Below are 19,431 nucleotides of genomic sequence, written 5' to 3'. Positions count from 1 at the left end.
TCCAGCTCTGAAATCATCCCAACTCAGTCCCTACACATAAAAGGTTTCCTTAATTCCCCTTTCATACTCATAACCCCTTCAGGGTCAACTTTGGTCAAAGTCAAAGTCAACATTTTGAGTTGACTCAACTCGCCGAGTTGGCCCTTTAACTCGCCGAGTTCCATAAATCATAAATCCCTAAAATCGCGATCCACCTCGTCGAGTTCTTTCATGAACTCGTCGAGTTCCTCCCTATCAACAGAATCGGGACTTCTCAAATCAATCCATCGAGTCTATCCTTGAACTCGTCGAGTTCTTCCTTTTAACAAAATCGGGACACTTCGACTCAAGTCGTCGAGTTCCTGTATGAACTCGTTGAGTTCTTCAGTCCGTTAAGCTTTCTTAATGCATTAAGCCATCATTCTTCGAATCTAAGTCTGTATTCCAGATCTGGGTCGAAAACACACTTAGGAGGGTAAAGTTTCCAACTTTACCCATTGAAACCCATCCTAGAAGAAATGAGCTCTAACCCTAACTCAAAATGGCTTAGATCCAACTCCAAAAGTTATCAAAACTTCAAGATAGACCATGAGGTCATAGATTTGGACTCTAGGGACGATTTGGTCACGTGAAGTTCCTATCTTTACTTGCATTCATGACCTACTTGGCTCAAAAGACCAAAAAGATGGTCTAAACGTTGCATGGGACTTCCATGGCCATTAAGTTGGAACCTTTATGCCATGAAGTCCCCTCAAGACCCTAGATCTGAAGGGTTTGCCCACATGATACGTCCAAATCCCAAAAACCAACATACTTGGATCAAAACATGAAGAAATCATCCTAAAACTAGATCTAAGCATGTTATACACAAGGTAGGAGCTTTATACCTCAGATGAACCAGAAATGAAGTCCAACTTCTGGATCTACTCTCCTCCTACACGTCCTTGCTCCTTCTTCAAGTACCTTCTTCTTCAAAATCACAAAGAATGCACAAAATTTGCTCAAAACTCTCAAAAGTGAATTAGAGTTTCGAGGCTAGGGTTTGGGACAATGGACGCTGGAAATGAGAGCAAACTTATGGGGGTTAATGTGTTTAAATAGGGTGCAAAACCATGAAAATTAGGGTTTCATTCTACCAGCCTACTCGTCGAGTTGAGGCTTCTCAACTTGTCGAGTAGACTTCTAAACCCGCGTCCCAATCCATCTCTAATCGATGAGTTTGGGGCCTCCAACTCGTCGAGTTTCTATACAAAATTGAATAATCACGAATTAAATATATACCGGGAACCAGGCGTTACAAATCTCCCCCACTTATCTCAGTCTTCGTCCTCGAAGTCTACTGCGGCTGGAAATAGCTCTGGGCAGTGCTCCCTCATCTCATCCTCTAGTTCCCACGTCCATTACGAACCCTTGCGGTTTAAATTGTAATAACTTAATGGTTTTAAATGTTTTAAAAAGTTGTAAATTTGCATGATTTTTATGGGTGTTACAAGTTGGTATAAGAGCCTTGGTTTGAGTGAATTGGAGGACACACTCATGTGTATCCAATCTCAAACCGAGGACAAGATTTTAAATGATTTTTCAAATGGTTTTCAAAATACTAAAGGAGGATGCAAGTGTACGATCAGCCAGAGCCAGTAAGTAGACCCCAAAATACCTTACGGATTATCTGATTTTGTGACATGTTAGAACAGCATGCTAGTACTAGGCGAGGGATCTTCAGGAATTGCATGATAGAATTACCTGATTATATGATGCCTGATAGCCTAGGGTTTTTCCTTATATGAAATTGACATCATTACTGTAGTTGCTTAGTGTATGCATCATGATTGTACATAAGTAAGATCTTATAACCTTAGAATGTTTCATTTGGCCTTATTTCATGTCCTTGTTTGATGAAGGGCTTAGGGTAGGATCAGGTATTCGAAAGTCTATAGGGTCCAGCGTTATGTATGGTTAGCATACACTAATGTTGTAGGGTTGGTGTAAGTTTCATGGATGGGTTGTGTGGGATCTGTCCGCCAGTTATGAGATATTTAGCCTTCCTCTAGGAGTGAGGATTGAGCACATGCCATGCTTACGTATAGTGTTATGGCGTTGTGATGATACTTGAGACAAATATGTGTAGGTGTGGAAGGTAGTATGGGCCCGTACTACTGAAAGCACAGGACCCATACGCGTAGCAAGGAAGTCACAACCCCTAGGGTTTTGTTGGGAGTTGGTTCCCGGATTATTATATGGAATATCTGATATCTTCCTGGTATATTTTCAGCATGGTGCTTACTCGACGATTTGTGACTGGATCTGGGTCAAGATCAGGAGGCGGCGGACAAGAGGCACCAGCAGTGCCTGAGACTATCGGCCATAAAGGGCCATACGAGATGGACGCCAGGATTCGGGAGATCCTGCATGATGAGGTTGATGTGATGTTCCGGGCTCAGTTACCAGAGATGTTTGGGTCTATTAAGACCGCCATGATTGAGTATTTCGATGAGCGTTATGCAGCCCTCACTGAGACCACCAGAAGGTTAGATGTGCCCTGAACCTGTTGAGGACCGGGGCAAAGGACTGGTGGAGGTTGATGACTAGGTCTTACACTGATGATCAGAGAGTTGCGGTTACTTAGGAGCAGTTCATGGATATGTTCCGCGCCCGCTACAACCCACGGGTCGAGCAGGAATGGTTAGCTCAAGAGTTCTTGGAGTTGAGACAGGATGGTGAGACGGTGACGTAGATCACCCGTATGTTCATGGAGAGGGCGATGTTCTGCCCGGAGTTTGCTTCTGAGTAGGATCCGATGACACGTTATCTAAGCATGCTCAAGACTGACATCCGACAGTTTGTGGCGACCCAACGTTGTGATACGCTTCTGGATTTTCAGGAGGCCGCTAGGCGGCGTGAGTTAGAGATTGATCTGCAGTTGAGGGAGCAGCGGCAGGCCCCGACACAGTCATAGCCGGCGCCAAAGCGGTCTAAGACCGCTGATTCTAGGTCGGGAGGCCAGCATGGCCGCACTTGTGGCAAGTGCGAGAAGAGTCACTTTGGGGTTTGTAGATCGGTAGTGTGTGCCGCAAATGCGGCAAGGAGGGGCAGTTTGCGAGGGATTGTCGCCAGCTAGCCCCGGTTCAAGATATGAGGATCTGCTACCACTGTCATCAGGTTGGTCACATGAAGACCAACTGTCCCCAGCTCGCTTCCAGGTCGGCGCAGGCTCCAGCTCCGACTACACTGAGGATTACTGATGGGAGTCAGGGTAGAGCAGCGCCTCCGAGGGCTCAGGGACGCGCCTTCCAGCTTACAGCAGAGGAGGCCAGCGCAGCACCAAACGTGGTTGCTAGTATGTTTCTATCCCTTATCTTACTAATTATATATTTTTTATACTTATATGTTTGTACCTGTGATTAGGTACATTTTTAGTGAACTCCTTACCTGATTTGGTATTATTTAACTTGGGGGCGAGTCGGTTGTTTATCTCTCAGACATTTAGTAGGGAGTTCGGTTTGCCAGTAGGAGAGATAGAGTGTCCGTTGCGAGTCTCTATCACCAACGAACACGGGATTTTTGCTTCTTCGGTCTATCGGGGTTGCGTATTGGAGATCTTCGGAGTATCTTTCTCAATATACTTACTTGATCCCGATTCCCATGAGGGATGTATGTGTGATTATGGGTATGGAATGGCTTAGTCGCTTTGGTGCCATGATCGACTACGAGGGTCAGTAAGTGGTAGTTCGAACCCCAAGTAGGGGAGAACTAATTGTCTACGACGAGGGCACCAGATTGGGAATAGGGTTTTGTTCAGCTACCAGGGCTCGGCAGTACATTCAGCACGGGTGTGCGGGTTATCTAGCCTACGTGGTGGATACGCTGCTCAGGGATCAGATTTCAGTTTCAGAGGTTCCAATAGTGAGGGAGTTTGCTAACATGTTCCCGGAGTGCCTCCGGAGAGGCAAGTCGAATTTACGATCGACCTAGTGCCTAGTGCGGCCCCTATCGTTAAGGCACCATACCGATTAGCACCACCAGAAATGCAGGAGCTGTCATCACAGCTGCAGGAACTGTTGGGCAAGCAGTTCATTCATCCTAGCAGTTCTCCGTGGGGGCGCTGATCCTCTTCGTCAGGAATAAGGATGGTTCACATCGGATGTGCATTGACTACCGGGAGTTAAACAAGTTGACGGTGAAGAACCGTTATCCACTTCCGAGGATAGATGATCTTTTCGACCAGTTGTAGGGAGCATCTTGGTTCTCCAAGATAGACCTGAGGTCTGGGTACCATCACGTCAGGGTTAGGGAGGAGGACGTGGAGAAGACCGCGTTTCGGACTCATTATGGGCATTACGAGTTCGTGGTGATGCCGTTTGGGCTCACCACCGCGCCAGTAGTATTTATGGACCTGATGAATCGGGTCTGCAGACCGATGCTCGATCGGTCGGTCATCGTGTTTATAGATGATATTTTTGTGTACTCCAAGACCAGATAGCAGCACGCGAAGCATCTTTGGGAGTTATTGGGATTCTTGAGGCGAGAAGGGCTTTATGCCAAGTTCTCGAAGTGCGAGTTTTGGTTACGAGAGGTTCAGTTCCTTGGACATCTCGTTAACTAAGAGGGGATTTTGGTCGATCCAGCCAAAATCGAGGCGGTTATGCAGTGGGAGGTTCTGAAATCTCCCTCGGATATCAGGAGCTTCTCGGGATTGGCAGGTACTACTGGAGATTCATATAGGATTTCTCCAAGATTGCAGTTCCCCTCACTCGTCTGACGAGGAAGGGGGTACCATGGGCATTCGTGTCAATTTGGCATTTCTTAAGTTTCTCAGGGGGCGGGGTTTGATTTGATTCATTTTTACTCACTTGATATATGTTTGACCCACATTAATTCCAGTATTCCACTGTTATTCTAATTACGAAAGATTGGGTCACATACTTTATCTCTCAACTTTCTACATCTTTTTCACTAAGGAATATGTACAAACTTTCAAAGATTTTGGCTCTTCCTTAAGGGTAAAATTAAAATTTGGGACTGACTATTTTTCCAATTGGGTTACTGAAACAATTGTGTTCTTTGGTAGTTGCTACATTTGGCATAAATTTGGATGCATATGCAAGCTTATAATGACAATAATGGACTTTTTTTGTCCCTTTAAGAGCTACTACACTAATGTTCATGATCCAAGACTATATTATGGCAGTCCAAAGATTAAATGTAATCAAAGTGCATAAAAGTCTAAGAAATATCAAGCTTTTTTCCTAATCGATTCGCATTGATTTATGTTGAACTCCCAAGTTGTCATTGAGTTTTACTTCCAGTTCATGTATAGATGTGTGACATCCCCATTTTCTCGGCCAGAAAAGACCGATTTTGTTTATGCTTTATAAAAATCAGAGTACTTCTTTTAATAAAAATGTTGCGGAATATGTTCCCAGAAAAACATGATAAATACATTATCAAAGCATTTCCGAAGAAATGTATTTTTATTCCTTTTAAAACCTTGGGATGTCATTGTCAATACAGAAACATAAGCATAAACAGAACTTACATTTATTTACACTAGTGATCTACATCTCTTTTAAATCTCTCAGTGTAAAGTGGCTTCGTATCGACACCTGTGATACAAATAAGCTTAAATGAGTCAGGTTGGGAAACCTCGTGAGTACATAAGGTTTTCAACCCACAATAATATAATCATTATGTTTAATCATCAAAAAATATATCAACCCAATTACCCAACCCCATTATCTTATTTACTCCTAAGGGTCTACCCTAAGAATCAGCTATTCCTCGTTCATTCATTCCTAAGGATTATCCTAAGGAATAGGCACGAAATCCATCGTTGCTAATGACACATCTGTCAAGCACAGCTGCTAATATTATCACTTAGGTGCAGCTGCCAAAATTGTGACATTCTTTATGGGGTGCATCTGCCGGTATAGTCCTTTAGGTGCATCTGTCGGGGTTATGAGGTTCTCTATTAGGCGCTTCTGCCGGTAGAGTCCTTTAGGCGCATCTGCCAGGGTTATCTCGTTTATTGACAGTATCGTTTCCGAGAATCCACTCGCAATACATGTCAATGGTTTTTTAGAGTACAGCTGGTGAATACACAGTTCAAATAACACCTACAGGTTGCGAGCCTGCTAGTGTTCCACTGGACTGTCTAGAATAGTCTGTGGTTGTCATCCATACTCTGCTAGATGACGGGGCCAACACTTGGGTAAAAGGCTTCTCTCATGGTTCACCTCTCACCCTTATCTCATGGTCTATATCACCTCTCATCATTTTGTTTTTGTCACACAGCAACTATTTCATCTACCCATGTTTTACCCAACACATTTTGTAGATATAAAATACATATACAGTTTAAATCATTTAAAACATGTATAAAAATCTTTCACCCAGCATAGACGGCAAGTATACAGAAAATATGCACACATAGCATGTAATTTATATTAAATACTTCATATCTATGTGTAAGATGAAAGTAACTATGCACTCACTTGAAAAGATGGTGATTCGGTACTCGGACAGCGCTTCGTTAATCTTAAAACAATTTTCCTCGGACAAAACAACGGGTTTTCTCGAAAACTGGGCTTCGCCGGAGCAGCGTTCCCGAGCCGAAAGGCTCTTTTCTTGGGGCTTCGGGAGCCTCGGGGCTTCCTTCGGGTGCTAGGGGGTTTACCTAGGCTTAGGGGGGGTTTTGGGGGCTTAGAGAGAGAAAGTGAAGTTGGGAAGGTGTGAAGAATGAGGGAACACGACACCTCTATTTATAGGCTGGAATCCTGCTTTACTCGTTGAGTAGGAGGTCCTACTCGTCGAGTCCATGGCCAGGTGTCACCATCTGGTGGCTTGCCTTGGGGAGAAAGCCTTGGCCCATATTCAGCCACGTCACCCGATTTCGCACAGCACCCTGCCGACTTCTAAACCCCGTAACTTTCGTATACGAGCTCCGTTTTCGACGTTCTTTACAACCACGCGTAGGTAAAAACAAGGTCTACAACTTTCATTTAGACGTCGTCGGCTAATTCTCGACCGATCTTAAATTTAACAGTAGGAGGAGCTTAGACTGTTAAATGACCGCGAAGAATTCATAACTCCTTCATACGGACTCCGTTTTCGTCTGTCTTTTTATCGTTGAGTTCCTATTAATGATATCTTCAACTCTCATTTAGGTTGCGTAGGCCAAAAACTACTCGAACTAAAATTCGAGTTTCGGGTCGTGCACTACTATGTCAAATCTTAGAAAATTCATAACTTCCTCATACGAAGTCAGATTTGGGCATTCTTTTTTTGTATGTTCTCGGTTTAACGTATAATACAATTTTTGTTTAGATCACTAAGGCTAAAAAGTCCTCTATCGTAATTGCACTATTTACGTCTCCCTGTGTCGTGCCGGTTTTGCCGTAAAACTTCGACGGGCCATAACTTCTTCGTTATAACTCGGATTTCGGCGTTCTTTATATGTACGGAACCCTTGTAACATATAATAATACTTGGTTAATATTATTCCTTCTAAGTAATCTTTCATCAAAAACTCATTTTTGATGCTCATTGTCTCTAAATTGAGTAGCCCGGATCTACGGGCGTTACAAGATGTTCTCTTAGCTATAATCCTATTCAATAAGTCATACTATTTAGTGGTGCTCTTCTTAACAAGAATTGCATTTTATAAGGTAGCCTAATCATATTTTGTGGTTGGTTTTGTGATGGACTTTATCTAATCATTTAAAATGACTTGCCATTTTTGAAAGACCATCTTAGAATGACCATTTTGATCATCTCTAAATTTACATTACCATTTTGACCGTTTATAAAGTTCATTACCATTTTGGTTTTCATACGGATGGACTTAGACCTAGACATACTTTAATGAATTTGTTGGGTGCTTTATTGCCACCGATGCATATGTTCCAAAAATAGTAGTAAGTTCCATTTTTTTCAATGGAATTGGATTGATAGGATAATATATTACATGTCCTTTATAGGTTATTCTTAATAAATGATACATTTATGTTTAATTAAAAATTGCGTATTATATATTTCCAATTTATTTTTTTTTATAAAAATAATTTTAAATAGTATTTACTTTATATAGAAATGTTACCCCATTAAATAATGAAAACGAATACTAATATCAATCAGATTTATAGTTATGTATGTTTATTACGTTACCGTGGATTTCACTATTTAGTTCCAATTCAAAAAGCTACAATATCAGTCACATTTCTATCATATTATCTTTTTTTTTCCTGCTATAAAAAATTAAATTAATCAATGAAACTTTAGAAAATATGAAGAATATATCATTTTACTTTATAGAAATTTGATTTTTAAATATTTTTCCATAAGAAGGTATACTGTTTGTTGTGTGTGACTGATTTGCCCCTAAAATTCTGCATCTCTTAAAAAAAAAAAAAAAAACCTCCAAAAGTATGAAATAAATGTCATTGTACTTTCAGAAATTATTTTTTTTGCCAAATTATCAATCTTAAATTACAATATTATAAAAATGTATGATATTATATTACACATCAAATTGAAAGTACAATGTTTTCATGTAGGCATATGTGTTATAATAAAATACAAATATTGCAACAAATTTTGATAGTTTAGCCCCACTTCAAACACTACTTTACAAAAACTCATATTTCTGCCATATTATCCTCTTAATTTTCTAAATTTTAAAAACAAAATAAAATATATTGATATTATTGTTTTAAGGGAAAGTAGGTTGCTATTAAACTTATATATCGGATAATTTAAATAAAAATTTAAAAGTCTAAACAAAACCTATATCTTATTACTTTAATAAAATTTTATAAATCTTTTAAATGTGGTTTTTACGGGTTGTAACCTAGTATATAATATATAACATATTATTCGGCCGTTGTTGTATTCTTATTTGTTAGTCTTTACTTTTGAATGGGCCGAGTATGTTTCGAATTATCTGCTTATTGGGCCAGTTTACGGGGTCTGTTGTAGTGTGCATACAGATAACGTACAACGGTACAAGAACAAATTTTGTAGCTTATTTAACAATAAAAATACTTTACTATGTTAGCTAAAAAAATCACAAAAGTTTCAAAGCCACATATTGCTTTTATAGGTGGAAGGCAACTAACTACGTTGATATGATATTATATTATATATATTAATGTTATGAAGAAAATGAATAGAAAACTTGTCATTTTTTTAACTGAATTGCTCCTGTATTATTGTTGGGCTTTAAAGTTAGGAATAATAAATTTTGATGTTTTTTTGGCAACTTTGCTCCTCATTTTTTAACCATTTTGACACTTTTGGACCTTGCAACCAATATTTTTACACTTTTTAGAAACCTTTTAATATTTAAAGTTAAAGTTTGGCCACAAAACTTTAGCGATTTGACAACTTTGATCCATTTTCTAAAAAGTTGCAAATTCCTACCCCTTTAATTCTTTAGCCATTTTGACACTTCTGGTCCTTGCGGTCAAAACTTTTACATTTTGTCACAAAAATTTGATGTTTTAGGCGACTTTACTCCTCATTCTTTAACCATTTTGACACTTTTGGTCCTTACAATCAATATTTTTACACTTTTTAGGAACCTTTTTATCTTTAAAGTTTGGCCACAAAACTTTAACGGTTTGACAACTTTGATCCCTTTTCTAAAAAGTTGCTAATTCCTACCCCTTTAATTTTTTAGCCATTTTGACACTTCTGGTCCTTGCAGTCAAAACTTTTACATTTTTTCATAAAAACATGAAAAAAAACGGTCCGGGGCAAAGTCCTGGCTTTTCATCATTGCACTTTCTACGTCTATCATATTTATCGATTCGCAAACAACATTGAAAGCTTCTGGCCCCGCGTAGCGGGGGTAACCTTTCTAGTTTCATATAACAAATGTAAGTGTGCTATTGTGGACAAATAAATAGAGCACATCACAAATATCAATGATGAAGGAAACTACTTTATTATTTCAAACTATATTTATACTTGCTAAATCAAACATAGGCCCAAATAGGCCAATATACATACCATCCAATATATCTCCTACTATTCTAATTTCCTGATTTACAAAACAATTATATCGCGTCATCTCAAAAACATTATCATAAATTTACACGTATCCAAATTATATACAACAAACGATCCATGGCATGAGGTCTCATATTCAATTCCGCTACATTCAATTCCGCTACAGGCACCACCACTCATGGCCTTTAAGAAAAAGACAAACCGACAAAAAAAAAACATCAGAAATCTAGTTTCTGACACATCGGTTCATTAACAAACACAAACACAAAACCTCAACACATTTCACCTTTTCACTTCGGAACATTACCTTCCGGAAACTTCCGTAATGGTAACATCATTGGATGAAATATTGATTTCTCGGCCTTCCATTATCAAATCCATTTCTACTGAACTTAATGATGTGATATCGACTTCGGTTGGTTGTGGAAGGCTTGTGTTTTCACCTTCCAACATGAAGACCACCGATGACATGGTGGGCCTTTGCACAGCTGATGATTGCACACATAACATTGCCACGTGGATGCATTGTAATGCTTCTGTTTTGTTACATGAATCTAGAATTGTGGGATCGATTAATTCATCGGGTTTCCCTTCTTTCCATAGCTTCCATGCCTGAAAAATGTCACAAATGTCTCCATAACTTTGCAATAAAATGTATAAACAAGACATGACAACATGACAGAACAAGTTGCATTGTGTTTAGTGGCATGTGAGTCACACTGATGTCATGGGTAGGCATCGTTTGTGCAAAAGACATAAATGTCCTCATTCTAATCGAAAATAGCCCTAGAAAGGTTATTTTAATTATGTAACTAACATAGGTAAAATATATTGAAAGACCAAGTACAAAGACTCTAAGTGTCCTAAAACAACAATAGCAATGTATTTTCATTGATTTTTTTTTATTATGGCATCCTACTTTTATTTCTTCCTATTGCAACATTAGGCTTTATAAAATTAACCAAATTAGAGCAATATCATCCAAATACAAACCAATTTGTATTATTATAATTGGGGATATTTGCGTAAAGGTTTAATAAGACCAAAAATTCTTATAAGACCGAAGGAACATTTTCTAGCCACACGCTTTGGGGGGAAAAATAATAAATAAAAATGAAAAAACAAATTATTGGGCATTACGTTTCATCACTTTATACATCCAAAAAATATTTTAAAAAATAAATAAATAAAAAATCACCGTTTTAGACTTTTAGTAATATATTTTAACAAAAATATTATTAATAAAAGCATAATATTTGTAAAACTCTAATATTAGAATATTAGTATGTGCGAAGTTTTAATATCTTAACAATATTCCTATAAGAATATTACAAATAGTATTCATTATGAAAATTATTCTTGTTGGAATATTCAACTAGAACGGTGATTTTTTTAATATATTTTGGATTTTAAAGACGTAGAAAATTAATGCCTTAGATTTTTTTATTTTTTATTTTTTAAATTTGTTGGCCCCCGAAATGTGTGGCTAGAAATGTATCCTTCGGTTTCAGAAAAGAATGGTCCGTCTCATTTGAACCCAAACCATATTTTTTAAAGCAAAACTATCTAATAAGAAAAAAAAAATGAAATTACAATGCTATAATTAAAGTGAGCATGTTGATTTCACTTACATGTCGAATTAGATTTGTGGAATCATTAGAACGGAAACCGTTATTTCGGTGGCCACTAATGATTTCTAGAAGCAAAACACCGAAGCTATAAACATCAGATTTCACCGAAAACAAACCTTCCATTGCATACTCAGGAGACATATAACCACTGCAAAATTGTATCAAATATCTAATTAAACCCCATATTAACAACTTCTTCACCTCAAGAATTTAAAAACCATTTTGTTTGATTTAGTAAGTAGTTGATTTTGTGTTAGATTTGAGAGGCTAGTCTTTCCCTGGGCTTTCACTCCAACAAAACAATTATGGAAAAAGACCTTATTGCCCTTACTAACTAACTCTATTTATGCATGACCTTAAAACTTATTAACAAAACATTTATTACTATATAACTCAAACTCAATAAACATAAAACCAAAAACCAAAAAAATTCTACAAAATCCGATATTATCATAAATTATATCAAGAAACTCAACTATAATGACAAATTTAGTATTATTATTCGACTATGAAATCTTATTGGAAATCAAGTAACATAAAGTATTACATTTATGTGGTAATATAATAGTATAATAAGTATACAAGTTGTTTTCATTATCAAAATATCCAAAATAATTTTTTATGTAATGTTTTAAAAATGGTTTGAGTGGAAAAATAATTGGTGTTAAAATTACACAATTTTGCTTTTATGACAAGGAGCTCAATCCACATTGGAACTGAAACTGGTCGACCAGAGAAACAAAACAACTGTTAAAACTTTAAAAAAGTAAAAAAATAAAATTATAAAAAGTAAAAACTTACTAAGTTCCAACAACTCGATTGGTATTGGCTTCGTTTTGGTTCCCTCCAAAGATTCTTGCCATTCCAAAATCAGAAATCTTGGGAGTCATTTCTTCATCAAGCAAAATATTACTGACTTTTAAATCACGATGAATTATTCGAAGCCTAGAATCCCGATGAAGATACAACAAACCTCTTGCAATCCCTTCGATGATGTTGAATCGAATTTTCCAACTTAATTCCGCTTTTTTTATCGGGTCTTTCGTTACATAAAAACATTCCCAAAATACAAAGTTTCAGAATCTTTATTCAAAGCATTTATATAAAACGGAAAATACAAGAAATAGCAATTTACATACTTTTATTCCGTGCTATTACATCATTGTACTTTCATTTTATTACTTATTAAGGCATTGTACTTTCAGTGGAAATTGTTTTGTATTTTAATTACATTGTTATAACTATCCACTTTCTATGTTGTGTCTAATGTTATATGCAAATATTCCTAATTTAGAAAGATTCAGAATGTTTCATCGAAAGCAATTATATAAAAGAAGAACAAAAAATTAGATATAGCATTGTACTTTTATTTATTTTATTATTATATCATCTCACTTTCCTTTCTTTCTATTACAACATAGTAATTTCAATTTACTATTTTAGTAACGCAATTTGACTTAGTAAAATCTACTCGATTATAGCATATTGTTATTTCAATTTTTTTTTTTTTTGCTTATTTGCATAATGTACTTTGAAAAATCAACCAAATTATAGCGTTGAAGATTGCTTTAATTGGGTAGATTTTCAAACCACAATGCTTTAATATAAAGAACCGAAAGTAGAATTCTATAATAAACAAATCAATGAAACTACATACATTCCTATTTCATGCATTTAACCTTACAAAAAATACCTAAAGAAACTTACCGAATAGAAACGTATCAAGGCTTTTATTAGGCATGTATTCATATAATAACATTCTTTCTTCCCCTTCAATGCAATACCCCAACAATCTAACAAGATTTCGATGTTGCAACTTTGCAATCAAAATCATCTCGTTCTTGAATTCCACCAATCCTTGCCCCGACGATCTTGAAAGCCGTTTTACAGCAATTTCTTGTCCTCCCGGCAAAATTCCCTAAACAAAACAAAAATTAAAACTCAATTTCTGAAAAACAGTTATATTATGTTTGACATGCATTGGACTGACACTGACATCAATCAAACAATATTTGAAACTTTTGGTCCCACCCAAAAAGATAGGACGGAAAACCATTATCGGTCTCTCGTCTGTGTAAAAGACGTAAATGTCATCCTCATCCTCGTCATAAAAAATAGCCCAACAAAGGTTGTCCAGTCAGGTCCAGTCCAATCCCAGTCCCATGTGTACACACAGGACTGAATAGAATTGGACTAGTCCCATGTGTACACACAGGACTGAATAGAATTGGACTGGTCAAGCTTTCTAGGGCTATTTTTACGACAAGGATAAGGAGGGCATTTATGTCTTTTACAACAAACCAGAGATCGAGAGCGAGTTTTAGTGGAACAAAATATTGCAAATTTTGTCAAAATGACATGGGCAAACACGGAATTTGGTTTAAATGAGTGAACCTTGTGGACCGGGCCGAAACCGCCTTGACCGAGTTTGTTCTTGTTTGCAAAGCCTTCGGTGGCGGCTTCTAAGACATTAGAACTGTATAAAGGCAACGAGGGTCCTTCATAGGGTTTCCCTTCATCATCTTGTTGTCCTGAATTCTCAACGTGATTTTGTACACCATTTGTCACCTCCGAAACTGATGATTGTTTCTTTGATTTTCCACATGGATTTCGACCCTCTATAGATCAAATAACATGAAATTGAGAAGTCACATTTAAATAATTTTTATACAAAATATATAATTATCGAGAATAATTCACCTTTAAGGTTTCGCCGGAATCTCAATACCAACAATAGAATAACGCCGAGAACAACCGCTCCAGTCACCGACAATGCAATGACTACGGTTTTCGATGCTTTCTTCCGACTTTCTGAAAATCAAATAAAATTGTCAACTAAGAGCTGACACTCGAATCATGAAAGGGATTGTGAGAAATATAAAACATACCTAAATCAGCATCTGCAAGACGAATGAAAAGGGTTTCGCCACCCTCTGCAAATTGTTCAACATCAACCAAATCATCTCCCCAAATCAAACACCCGATCCCGGATACATATGCATATGCACTACACGAACAGTTTGTCAAGCATCCATCTTCACAATCACCGCTACTTCCCGCGTCCAACCTGTCGGCAAAATCCGGCAGTTTAACACCAGTTTGCTGGAAAAATCCATCACTCGTTGAACCATTTGAATTGCAGTTGAGTAGAGTTCTTCGAACACACCCACCAGTGGAAATTTGATCGAATCCTTCCATACAAGTACACGGAGATGGAGAATTTAGGGATGATTGACAGAGTCCAAAATTTCCACATCTGTTGTAATATTGGCAATCGGAAGTAGGCAGAGATAAATTGGCATCCCATCTGGACCTTTGATTGTCCCATGTCAATTGTTGAACAACTCCATTCCATCGGATCATGAATCGCATCAGAAGTGTAGTGTTTGGATTGTTGAAGATGAAATACATGAGACTACTGTTTACACGAACTAAATCGAAACCATAAAGGAATAAGGATCTCATCTGCGGAATTCCAATGAAAATCTGATTATTCCATGGACCGGATCTCCATAGCCGCCGGCGAGATTGGGCGTCCCAAACCACCACTTGGGGCGAACCTCGAGGATCAATTCCCATGGAGTAATTCCCCTCTGAAGGATCATTAAGAGACCTCCATGAAACAAATTGACGAGTATCTTCCGCTGTGATATTCAAATAAACTCTCTGATTCGGCAAGTAAGTGTCAGTTGGATGATCACAACTCCGCCAAATAGCTTCTGTATCAACACCGACGTTTTGCACAGTTGAAAGCATTAGGTTTCCGTTATCCATAAGAATCGCTGTTAAATTACTCCCAGATGAAGGACTATTGCTTGACCAATAAACTCTATCATTTCCATCGGAAACAATCAAGCTTCCATTATTTCCGATGCTGAAAACACCAGAATCGCCGGTGATTGGATCGTTTCTGTTCGCTACCCATGCGACTGTTCGGTTCTGAAATCCGTAATACCAAATTCCGACGTATTTGAAACGTGAATTCACAGGGCTGAAGAATCCGAGCTCGAAAACCTGACTAGGGGAAACAACGGTTTGGCCATCTCTAAGCAGCTGACCTTGATCGATTCTACTGTTGTTTCCTTGTGGAAACACAGGGAGAAAGTGAAGAAGAACTATGAAAGAGATAAGGTGGAGATTTTTTAGGGTTTTATGAGTAAAACCCATGTCCAAATTCGATAAAAGTTGACAGAAAATCATGAAAACATGGAATTTGTATGTGGGTTTTGGATGAATCGAAGCTGAATGGGGAAAAATGGAAGATTTGAAAGATGGAAAGCGAAATCTAAGATAAGTTTTTCCAATTTGAAGTTCAATGGATTTGAATATTGGGGTCAGCTTAAACAATTGATTCCAACAGCATCAGCCCACTTCCCACCAACTGCCACCAATTTAGAATCTTGGCCGATAAACCTCTGTCCATGGAAAGTGGAAACTACCAAGTTGCCAATACCAACCAAAAGGGAAAATGGAATGTTCCCTCTAGTCATGGTCAATTGTGGTAACACTAATCAAATATTGAATAGTCAATAATAAGAATATAAACATAGTTTAGATTTTATAGAAGACATTAAATTTATATAAAAAAGATTTTATAGAAGACATTAAATTTATATAAAAATTTGACTTTGACTTTATATTATTTTTTTATCTTAAATTTTCAATTTCTAACAATTCCCACAAATTAAATTGTGAACCATATTGTTTGCCGCCGTGTCATTTCAGTGTCATTTCTGATGACATGACATGTTAATTCTGTCGGCATATCATGTCATTAAAACTAACATTTCAACAGAGAGTTTGGTTAACCGGTAAAAAGTTATCAGGGTCAGTACCCTTTGCAAAACTAATCAAAGGGCTTAGGGCCTCCAATTCTAAAGTACATCTAATTTTAAAGCTTATTCTATTAATTATATATATTTATATACGTATTTCTTGGGTTACAAAGACAAATTCAAGCTTGGCTTGGCGGTGAAAGTGTTGGTTTATCAAACTAAGGTTTTTAGGTTCGAATCTTTTTGCTTACATTTCATGCATTTTATTTTGAAAGTTACTTAAACATATCACACATCGTTCATAGATGAAACTCATCCAACTTCCATCTCTTATATAAGTTCTACCATCCTCTTGTTTCATATTAACTCTACCTTTGAGTCCCAATATGGTTGTGAGATCAAAACTTAACTTCATGTTTATATAAGTGATTAGGTGAGATGTATTAAGAATAGTTTGGGATTTGGTTTAAGTTATAAAACCGAAGGGCCCCAATTTTTTGTTTGCTTAGGGTCGACAAATTTGTTGAGCCGCCCCTGACAGTTATAAATGTAAGAAATTTTGAAAAAACAAAGATGAAAAATAACATGGTATTAGAATCGAAACTTGGTATAAAATTAATGAATTTTTTTAACGGCAAATTTAATATACTCCTACTAAAATACTTCTAATACCACTTATGTTCCGAACGAAATTTGAACCTTCGACCTCAATGAATTTTTATTGATTAATAAAACATTGAAAAGTTGAAATCTACCAATAAATGAGCAAACATTCAACATATTCTTTTGAAAGTTACATACTAATTAAGAAATTGTTAAGTTTAACCTATAATTATGAAGGGGTGTTTTGGCTAGTGGGCCTTTTTGGCATTATTTGAAATTTGTGAAAGTATAAGAATTCGAAAGAATTGGAATTTGACTAACGGTCTCGCATTTTTTGGAAGGAAATGAAATTAGAACTTATATCATTATGTAAAATAAATTTGGAATGTAAATAATAACAAATGACAAAGTTAATTTACCTTTTGTGCAAAATTGTTTTTAAGCCTTTAATCTTGAAATTAACTTTTTAATAATTTAATTTTCTGAAAAAATTGTTTTATCAATTAAAATGAAGAAAATAAACAGGGCCGGCTCGTTGCTTTTAAAGGCTCTGTGCTAAGAAGAAAAATAGGGCCCTAAATATAATTTTTTAATATATAAGGAAAACAAACTTCGGTTAATTGTCTTTACGGAAAACTTAAAAGTAAATAAATTAATTAAAAAGGAACATATGGAATTTTATAAAAAGTTCAAGGGATAATTATATAACTTCTGAAAACTGATTTGTTAAATATATTAGGAGGGGTTGATTATGAAATATATAACATAAAGTAATGGCCAAAAATGTAACTTGAATTTAAAACATCAAAATGTTGTGTGAAAAAGAATCGAACCTACATTGCTTTTAAATAAAGAACACACAAGAATCGAACCTACATTGCTTTTAAATAAATGACGCACTTATGCCAATTGGACTAACCAAACTTCATGCAAAATCTTGAATAAATTCATATATATTGAGTTATTAAATATATAATTTAATTAAAACTCGGGTCCTATTTTTTTCGGGGCTCTGTGCGGCTGCACCTCTTCATCCGGAATGTCAATTATTTAAATAAATTCCCTTTTTAGGGACCAACTCGTCGAGTTTATGGCATAAACTCGACGTGTTGGAAGCTTTTGGGGCGCGTGTTTTTGAGGACCAACTCGTCGAGTTGGTGAAGGAAACTCGACGAGTTGGACGCTGTTTGAGAAACCCTAATTTTGGGTTTAGCACCATATTTAAACACCTTAAGTTCAAGGTGGTGGCGTCATTTCTAGCCTCCATAGCCCCCAACCCTAATCTTGAAACCCTAGAGCCTCCTTGAGTGTTGTGAGCTCATTGTGGGTGTGTTTTGGTATGTTGGAAGCTCATCGAAAGGAAGTAAAGCTTGGTGCAAGGTGGTGGTTCAAGTAGGAGCTTTCAGATCTTGATTCTCTGTTTCATTTCCAACATATTTTGGGTATAAAGTTCTAACCTTGCTTGTTATTTGCTTAGATCCCTTATTTGGTTAAATTGCATGCTTTTAGCCATGGATGCATGATTGTTAGGGAAGTAGAAGTCCCGAGTGTTTATTCTTTCCGATCTATGACCTTCATAAGTTCTTTTGGAATAAAGGTGCCAACTTTATGGTCTTAAGGGGTTCATGCATCTATTAAGCTCTTCTTTTAGCCTCTTATGAGCTTTTGACCCTCTCCTAGCCATGCATGAGTGTAAAGTTGGAAGCTTTATGTGACCATATAGTCTTAAAGGACCAAATCTGTATTTTGGGGATTTGCCTTGGTGGTTAAGTGTTTATTGACTAAGCCCTTAACCTTTTAAGCCTAGGATTTGGGTTTTGAGCCCACTTGTTTGGTTCCTAGGGGTAAAGTTTGAAACTTTATACTTCTAGATGCTTTTTCAGTTAAGATCTGAGTGGGGAAGTTGTTAGTTTCAATTATGTCGGCTTAATGGATTAAGATGTTTGGTTCCTGATGAACTCGGCGAGTTCGATCGGTTCTTCTCGATTTTTGTAGTCTGATGAAGGAAACTCGACGAGTTGAAGGATGAACTCGGCGAGTTGGGTCAACTTGGGCTGTTGACTTTGACTTTTGACTTATGTCTTTGACCTAGTTTGTCCCAGTGGGTGTTTGTGGTATCTAAATTATAATTAAGGAAAATACGGGCTTAAGATAAGGCCCATATGGGATTGGGCCCAATTTGGAAAATTGGGCCATTAGTGGATCTTTTGGTTTTGGGGCTTTCTTGGTTATTGGAATTAGGCCTTAGTTTTGGTTCATGTTGGGGTTAGGGGTAAAATGGTCATTTTACCCTAAGTATGGATGGTGGGCCTTAGAATGAACCCAATTGCTAATTGGGTGTTATTTTGATCTATTAGATCGGTGGTGTCGTCGGGGCAACAGCTAGGGATTTCTTTTAGTAAACTTCAACATTCGAGGTGAGTCTCCTCACTGTC

General features: G+C 37.1%; 1 protein-coding gene across 2 annotated transcripts; it reads right to left on the bottom strand.

Annotated features, from left to right (window-relative positions):
- Positions 1 to 9,903: 9,903 nt before the first annotated feature.
- LOC145167467 (G-type lectin S-receptor-like serine/threonine-protein kinase B120) lies at positions 9,904 to 16,100 on the bottom strand. 2 transcript variants are annotated; one of them, XM_079086689.1, is made up of 8 exons: positions 14,507 to 16,100; positions 14,319 to 14,429; positions 14,013 to 14,236; positions 13,326 to 13,536; positions 12,420 to 12,657; positions 11,619 to 11,766; positions 10,274 to 10,599; positions 9,904 to 10,170 (listed from the first exon to the last, which is right to left on the bottom strand). In XM_079086689.1, the coding sequence occupies exons 1-7, from the start codon at positions 15,816 to 15,818 to the stop codon at positions 10,291 to 10,293; spliced, it is 2,553 nt and encodes an 850-aa protein (XP_078942815.1). In that variant the 5' UTR covers positions 15,819 to 16,100; the 3' UTR covers positions 9,904 to 10,170; positions 10,274 to 10,290. The 2 variants fall into 2 exon arrangements, with proteins under 2 accessions (XP_078942815.1, XP_078942812.1); XM_079086686.1 differs by having other exon boundaries at positions 10,295 to 10,599.
- Positions 16,101 to 19,431: the final 3,331 nt, after the last annotated feature.

The sequence above is a fragment of the Lactuca virosa genome, chromosome 1, assembly GCF_052849685.1.
Source record: "Lactuca virosa cultivar CGN04683 chromosome 1, Lactuca_virosa_CGN04683_v6, whole genome shotgun sequence".
Classification (NCBI taxonomy): Eukaryota; Viridiplantae; Streptophyta; class Magnoliopsida; order Asterales; family Asteraceae; genus Lactuca; species Lactuca virosa.
This window is presented reverse-complemented; position numbering and strand designations above follow the sequence as displayed.

Coding starts and splice junctions, on each gene's coding strand:
- LOC145167467 (XM_079086686.1), bottom strand. CDS start 15,818: ATGATTTTCTGTCAACTTTTATCGAATTTGGACATGGGTTTTACTCAT. Junction 14,430..14,506: donor TCTTGCAGATGCTGATTTAG/GTATGTTTTATA, acceptor TTTGATTTTCAG/AAAGTCGGAAGAAAGCATCG. Junction 14,237..14,318: donor ATTCCGGCGAAACCTTAAAG/GTGAATTATTCT, acceptor TTTGATCTATAG/AGGGTCGAAATCCATGTGGA.